Below are 7,798 nucleotides of genomic sequence, written 5' to 3' on the forward strand. Positions count from 1 at the left end.
GGATTAGGTCAGCAGAGAGCGATAGAGCAAGATTATCTCCTCTCCTCATTTTTGCGGTTCGATATCGAGCACAGAAATCCCACAGAAATATACCAAAAATAATAAACGTTCACACTTACATATAGAAGCACTATTCCTCGACTTTGATCTTCTATTTGATATTACTAGCTAGTTTTGAAAATGCGTGAAAATTTAATAAAATGAAAGCTAAATGGATCCATGCAGGAGATTACTTTTAGTGGGATTGGCGGCTCTATCATTACCGGTGGAGGAGGACAATCAACGAAATGAGCGCCGACAACATTGAGTAAACCCATTTCTGCAGGAAAGAAACCAGGAGGTTCTTCGACCGTTTGTCTATATGTACATGTGAGTATTATAAATCATATAAATATCTGACAATACCCTTTAAAAACCTCATTTGATAACGGAGACAATTAACACACGCAATGCGTGCTTCATATCGTTTGAAGGTCTGAAGGCAGCCTTGGAATTTCCTGGAGTGCATCGGCTTTACTCGGAATCAAGATCTAGATATATATTGCAAGTAAATGAAGTAGAACATATAAGAGCGAGCGACAAAGTGCTATATCTGCTTTTGGTAGGCATTTTATGATACACTTAATATCTGGTATATGTATGAGAAACGTTCTATTTGTGCTCCCTCAGAGGCGTGTTGATGGGGGGAAGGTCGATACTCTAAGTGCATGCCTGCTCTCCGAGTCGTTGGTTCTGTTTACGCACAGCGTCAATAACTTTCGCCTGGCGTCTGAAATGGTCAACAAAGCCACTTATCGCACAAGCCTAAGCAGCTACGTACAGTAAGGTACTATCCATGAAGACCTGCCAGACTAATGACTTTGTTTTTGCAGGAACACCTTTAAGAAGATCTTCGAAGAAGCCAAGGCCATGGAGTCGTCCACTCAAGGCAAGCTGGACCTCCTACGCAGCGTCAATGGGCTACCCACAGAAAAGGAGCTCAAAAAACTATTGAAAACTAGTGGAGTTGGTGGCCGCATTTCGGGTGATCCGAAACTACCCGTTGAACCTACTAAGGTGCCACCAAATCTGCTGCAGATCCGTTCAATCAACATTAATGGTCAGGACATCCAATTGGCCGACTAGGGAGAAGTTATCATTGCTAACATCTCAAGCGCTGAGAGCTTCGAGGATCTAATCACCAGTATGGCCGAGCACTGGAAGCCAAACATGTACAAGCTGATGCTCCGAATGACGCAGACCTTTGTGGAAGCACCGAAATGGAGTTTTGGCTGAAGTACCACCTACCCACGCAATCGGTGCTCTATCAGATCATTCGACAAACACTGAAACACCATGCGAGCTTGGACCACAAAGAAATCTCGGAGGCATTGCCCGATATTCTGAGAAGCGTGCGCTGCTATTTCGCCTCCCGCAGTCCCCTTTGTCCACCAGAGTTTCTGAAGAAGTGCCCCAAGTGCGTGGGTTACTACAATGAGGGTACACGGCAGGTGAATGAATCTGATGTTTGATCTGATATATAATATGCCTTACACTTACCATGCGAAGCAATTGAAATGGTTTATATGTCTTACGGCACGAACACTTTTGGGTGTTTTTTTTTTATTAGCTATCCCGTATGAAAATATATGTTTGTATATTTGAAATATCCAATTGAACAGCGATATTTAAAGAGCTGTCCAGCATTCTATGTACAGATCCTGAGGATCGCCTTCACGGACTTCAACATGGGTTCGGAGACCAATTGTAAACTGGATAATATTAAGTTCTAGAAGGTTATGCCAGATGCAAGCGAGAAACTGGGGCAAACACTCTGTGGATCCACCATGCCCGATGACTTTGACGTGTATAGCAATCGTGCTGTGGTCGTCGAAAAGAAGTCGCCAAATTTTGATGGACTTGGCTTCCAGTTCTCATTCACCCTCAAGCACTTATTGATGAGACATTTTCGAATTTATAATTTATAATGTACAATTATATATTATGTCTAATATAATTTAGGTCTCGTCAATCGTTCTACTTGCAAAGACAACAAAAATCCTAAATGTCTAATCTGTCTATTAGTGATAGTTTCTGTTAATTTCCTTGCATCATTTCGTTCTTAGATTGACAAAGATATCCATGTCGTAGACCACGTTATGTATATTCCTGCGGAATGGCAAGACTCTGGCGGTGTCTTCAAAGGATTGCTTTACCTGCCGCAAGCGGCGATGGATCTCGGCCAAATCGTGCCGCTGTCCAATTGATAACTCCATGTCATTGAAGACCATGGCCGAGAACAGGCTGGCAGTCTCAGGGGAGATCTTGAATTAGTAGCCAACACTGAGTTTCTGCTTAATTGCAGCGTCATTAATGAGCACCGTGTGGGAGTGGGAGGCCTGCGCAGAGTCGGTAGACNTATTTATCTTACGGCACGAACACTTTTGGGTGTTTTTTTTTTTTATTAGCTATCCTGTATGTAAATATATGTTTGTATATTTGAAATATCCAATTGAACAGCGATATTTAAAGAGCTGTCCAGCATTATATGTACAGATCCTGAGGATCGCCTTCACGGACTTTAACATGGGGTTGGAGACCAATTGTAAACTGGATAATATTAAGTTCTAGAAGGTTATGCCAGATGCAAGCGAGAAACTGGGGCAAACACTCTGTGGATCCACCATGCCCGATGACTTTGACGTGTATAGCAATCGTGCTGTGGTCGTTGAAAAGAAGTCGCCAAATTTTGATGGACTTGGCTTCCAGTTCTCATTCACCCTCAAGCACTTATTGATGAGACATTTTCGAATTTATAATTTATAATGTACAATTATATATTATGTCTAATATAATTTAGGTCTCGTCAATCGTTCTACTTGCAAAGACAACAAAAATCCTAAATGTCTAATCTGTCTATTAGTGATAGTTTCTGTTAATTTCCTTGCATCATTTCGTTCTTAGATTGACAAAGATATCCATGTCGTAGACCACGTTATGTATATTCCTGCGGAATGGCAAGACTCTGGCGGTGTCTTCAAAGGATTGCTTTACCTGCCGCAAGCGGCGATGGATCTCGGCCAAATCGTGCCGCTGTCCAATTGATAACTCCATGTCATTGAAGACCATGGCCGAGAACAGGCTGGCAGTCTCAGGGGAGATCTTGAAAATCATCGGTTGTGACTCAAAGACGAATTAACGTCGCAGCAATTACTCGTGGCACACCCTCACCCTCCGAACGCGTCTCAGCAATCTGATCCTCACCTCAGAATGTGAGTACAATTAGAATTTGTTGTAATAGTTGTGCCTTGGGCCCTCTATTTACCGTTGGTAACGCGCTCGCCAGGCGAAAGTCCCGATTCGCCTTCAGCACGAAGCACGTGGAGAGTTCGGCATTGGGCACGTACTGATAGCCCTGCTCGATGAGACGAAAGCACGGATGCAGATCCAGCAGCCTCAGGCGCTTTTTGACCTTTGTTGGCAATTTATATGTGTTCACAATAGGTAGGACTTCGTGTAGAAATTTGTCACAGGCTTCATGTGGAGTGAGATCTTCAATTCGTTCCAGACAGTTTGTAGGACATATATTTCTTCGGCCGTGTTCGGCGACGCATGACTTAGTTCGATAGCACATCCACACCCTCTCACCACGCGTTGCAGCAACTATGCCAGCTCCGAGTCTACAAACGTTACTTCTAGAGAAGTAGATGTCAAAGTAAGTACAATAAATCATGTATAATCAATTTAGTATCTTCGAAACGGCTCACAGTTCAATGGTATCTTTCATAAACTTATAAAATATCGATAGCCATCAACAGGTAGCATCAGATATAATTGTCCATTTGTATGCCGTTAAATTATGCTAAAATACTATTGCTTTTTACCCCGCGAGTGAACAATTTTAATTAGAATATTATGCGTATTCAAACAGTGCTTTGATTGGATTTAATTTCTGTATAAATGTGAAGCGATACTTCCATTTCAGTGCCGCCCATCCCTAATAAAATAATAAGCAACGAAAACAACAAAAGGGAGAAAGAACTGGAAGTTCAGTACATACATGAGGATGTATGTATATTTACCAAAAGGGGCAATGCGCAATGACTTCCGCAGCCATTTAATGAGTACTAATAATTACACTACTCGACAAGATTTTTCCGCTTCGATCCAGTTATGATAAAAATAGAAGCGCCACCTCTAAAATAAAGAGCTACCGTTACAAAAGAATACCCATTTAAAAATTCTTCAAACAAGTTGGTTTTGATTTTGTCGAGCAGTGTTATTTTTCCATTCCGCGTTGCCTTTCCTTGTTTTCTTCTGTCTATTTCTCCTTTTCTTTCGGGCCCGGCAACCACACACACGCACTCGTAAACATATTGCACTCTCTCTCTCCCACACAGTGTCTGGGTGCTCCGATTTAGTCTGATAAGCAGAAATTGAAAGCTCCAGAATCTAGATATGTTTTTATTTAGATGTTGAAATCTAATTACATAATTATTAGTGGGTTTATATTATTATTATTTAATGGGCGGACATCAGGGACGGTCTATATATAGGTACCGAAAGAATAAATCCTAATGGCAGAGAGCTGCGGACCCATAACCGACATACAATCCGTCGGCTCATGGCAAGTGAGCGTTAAGGCTCATATCAGAGCTTGTAAAATCATCAGAGTGATAATAACTAGGTAAATACACCCAATTCCGTACATCTGCCGCCACTGCACTGGGCGTCGGGCGGGGATCGTCGGGCGAGACGACCATTTGGGTGGTCCCACTGGACTGTGATGAACTTGTGATGGTTATGGCACTGTCCTGCCTAGCTACCGACGCCGGCGACGAGGACGAGGAGGACAGATTGCGCTCATGATTGTCCAAGCCGCGGTACAGCCGCTTCCGTTCGCGCTTGGGTTCCATCGGTTCCTTGTGTTTCTTACGCCAAATTACGAAAGCTTAGAGAAAGAAAAATATAAAAGTAGTAAGATTAGCTCCTGTGATCGAATTTATGTTTAAAGTGCAATTTTACCTCGATCAATATTCTTGCGCTGCTCGCGTCCGCACAGTTCTGGTTTGAAAACGAAAAAGAATGGGCGTAAAAGGTGTAGGTACTGTTCGAAAATATATTGCAGTTCATATATCGATATATCGATACATACAAATATCGCTGAGGCGATTCTAAAGTGCATTAAAATGTAAAATATTAAACAATATGGCTGAACCACCGAATCTCACAACCCGAGAAGTGCAGCAGGTATTTGCAGAGATTCTCAGCCATGGCGAGGACATCACCTGGGATCTGTGAGTGCCCGCCCAAAAATCCTTTGTCCCTCACTTGAAATCTATAGATGGCCAATCCCTGACCTGACAGATTGCTGCAGAATCAACGAGACATTCTGAAAAGGAAAGTTCGAGAAATATTTAATCAGAGACATAAATAATTCTGGACAACGTTTGGACTCTACGTAAGCAGACTCCGCGAAACAGCAGCTCCGTCACTAATCCAGACGTACATACAAAACTTTAGGTAAATACGTCAACGGCCAGTCCCTTTCTGCGTTGTTCTTTGCGGTTATTGTGAATGGAGTGACCGACTTGAAGGAGGCAGAGAATAGCAGATCCTGGTCGATCCACCCAGTTTTCCGCTGCCGTCGCTGCGTTGGTAATGTCGTACATTAAAGTAGTTTCAAATTGATCCAATTGCATATGCCTATCACTATACTACTTTCAGCCGACACGGATGGAGGGATGAGCAGCAGCCCAGACTGTTGCGTGATGTATGTGGATCAAAGCGGGCTCTTTGAGGACTGGGATACATACTTAAAGCGCACAGCTCTTCCCCCAGGGGTTATGGTAACCTGGGATCGAGGAGTCTACAAGCTGATCGATGGGCAGGTTGAGCTAAAAACTTATTTGATAACGGAGAAAATGTACACACGCAATGCGTGCTTCATAACGTCTGAAGGTCTGAAGGCAGCCTTGGAATTTCCTGGAGTGCATCGGCTTTACTCGGAATCAAGCTCTAGAACATTTAAGAGCGAGCGACAAAGTGCTATACCTGCTTTTGGTAGGCATTGTATGATACACTTAATCTCTGGTATATGTATGAGAAACGTTCTATTTGTGCTCAATAACTTGTGTCAATAACTTTCGCCTGGCGTCTGAAATGGTCAACAAAGCCACTTATCGCACAATCCTAAACAGCTACGTACAGTAAGGTACTATCCATGAAGGCCTGCCAGACTAATGACTTTGTTTTTGCAGGAACATCTTTAAGAAGATCTTCGAAGAAGCCAAGGCCATGGAGTCGTCCACTCAAGGCAGGCTGGACCTCCTACGCAGCGTCAATGGGCTACCCACAAAAAAGGAGCTCAAAGAACTATTGAAAACTAGTGGAGTTGGTGGCCGCATTTCGGTTGAACCGAAACTACCCGATGAACCTACTAAGGTGCCACCAAATCTACTGCAGTTCCGTTCAATCAACATTAATGGTCAGGACATCCAATTGGCCGACTACGGAGAAGTTATCATTGCTAACATCTCAAGCGCTGAGAGCTTCGAGGATCTAATCACCAGTATGGCCGAGCACTGGAAGCCAAACATGTACAAGCTGATGCTCCGAATGACGCAGACCTTTGTGGAAAGCACCAAAAAGGAGTTTTGGCTGAAGTACCACCTACCCACGCAATCGGTGCTCTATCAGATCATTCGACAAACACTGAAACACCATGCGAGCTTGGACCACAAAGAAGTCTCGGAGGCATTGCCCGATATTCTGAGAAGCGTGCGCTGCTATTTCGCCTCCCGCAGTTCCCTTTGTCCTCCAGAGTTTCTGAAGAAGTGCCCCAAGTGCGTGGGTTATTACAATGAGGGTACGCGGCAGGTGAATGAATCTGATGTTTGATCTGATATATAATATGCCTTACACTTACAGATATGTAAGGTGCAATTGAATAGGTTTAATGTCTTACGGCACGAACACTTTTGGGTGTTTTTTTTTTTTAGCTATCCCGTATGAAAATATATGTTTGTATATTTGAAATATCCAATTGAACAGCGATATTTAAAGAGCTGTCCAGCATTCTATGTACAGATCCTGAGGATCGCCTTCACGGACTTCAACATGGGTTCGGAGACCAATTGTAAACTGGATAATATTAAGTTCTAGAAGGTTATGCCAGATGCAAGCGAGAAACTGGGGCAAACACTCTGTGGATCCACCATGCCCGATGACTTTGACGTGTATAGCAATCGTGCTGTGGTCGTCGAAAAGAAGTCGCCAAATTTTGATGGACTTGGCTTCCAGTTCTCATTCACCCTCAAGCACTTATTGATGAGACATTTTCGAATTTATAATTTATAATGTACAATTATATATTATGTCTAATATAATTTAGGTCTCGTCAATCGTTCTACTTGCAAAGACAACAAAAATCCTAAATGTCTAATCTGTCTATTAGTGATAGTTTCTGTTAATTGCCTTGCATCATTTCGTTCTTAGATTGACAAAGATATCCATGTCGTAGACCACGTTATGTATATTCCTGCGGAATGGCAAGACTCTGGCGGTGTCTTCAAAGGATTGCTTTACCTGCCGCAAGCGGCTATGGATCTCGGCCAAATCGTGCCGCTGTCCAATTGATAACTCCATGTCATTGAAGACCATGGCCGAGAACAGGCTGGCAGTCTCAGGGGAGATCTTGAATTAGTAGCCAACACTGAGTTTCTGCTTAATTGCAGCGTCGTTAATGAGCACCGTGTGGGAGTGGGAGGCTTGCGCAGAGTCGTTAGACTAGGAGTGGAGTGAATGTGAATACAATTAG

The 7,798-nt window shown here is 43.1% G+C and overlaps 1 protein-coding gene and 1 long non-coding RNA gene across 5 annotated transcripts in view; both read left to right on the forward strand.

Annotated features, from left to right (window-relative positions):
* Positions 1–7,420, forward strand: part of LOC117583368 — an 8,211-nt gene extending 791 nt beyond the window's left edge. Inside the window, exons 1-4 of one of the 4 annotated variants that reach the window (XM_034271651.1) lie at positions 237–369; positions 474–601; positions 670–821; positions 873–2,049. In XM_034271651.1, the coding sequence (XP_034127542.1) occupies positions 775–821; positions 873–1,125 (300 nt within the window). In that variant the 5' untranslated portion in view covers positions 237–369; positions 474–601; positions 670–774 and the 3' untranslated portion in view covers positions 1,126–2,049. Of the gene's footprint in view, positions 1–236; positions 370–473; positions 602–669; positions 822–872; positions 2,050–6,144; positions 6,189–6,239; positions 6,859–6,909 lie in introns of those variants that run through there. The other 3 variants (XM_034271649.1, XM_034271650.1, XM_034271652.1) reach the window with 3 other exon arrangements.
* Positions 5,162–6,127, forward strand: LOC117583370. Its single transcript, XR_004573789.1, has 4 exons — positions 5,162–5,276; positions 5,347–5,440; positions 5,503–5,637; positions 5,707–6,127. It is a non-coding gene; the product is annotated as an uncharacterized LOC117583370 (long non-coding RNA).
* Positions 7,421–7,798: the final 378 nt, after the last annotated feature.

This window comes from Drosophila guanche, unplaced genomic scaffold, assembly GCF_900245975.1.
Source record: "Drosophila guanche unplaced genomic scaffold, DGUA_6, whole genome shotgun sequence".
Classification (NCBI taxonomy): domain Eukaryota; kingdom Metazoa; phylum Arthropoda; class Insecta; order Diptera; family Drosophilidae; genus Drosophila; species Drosophila guanche.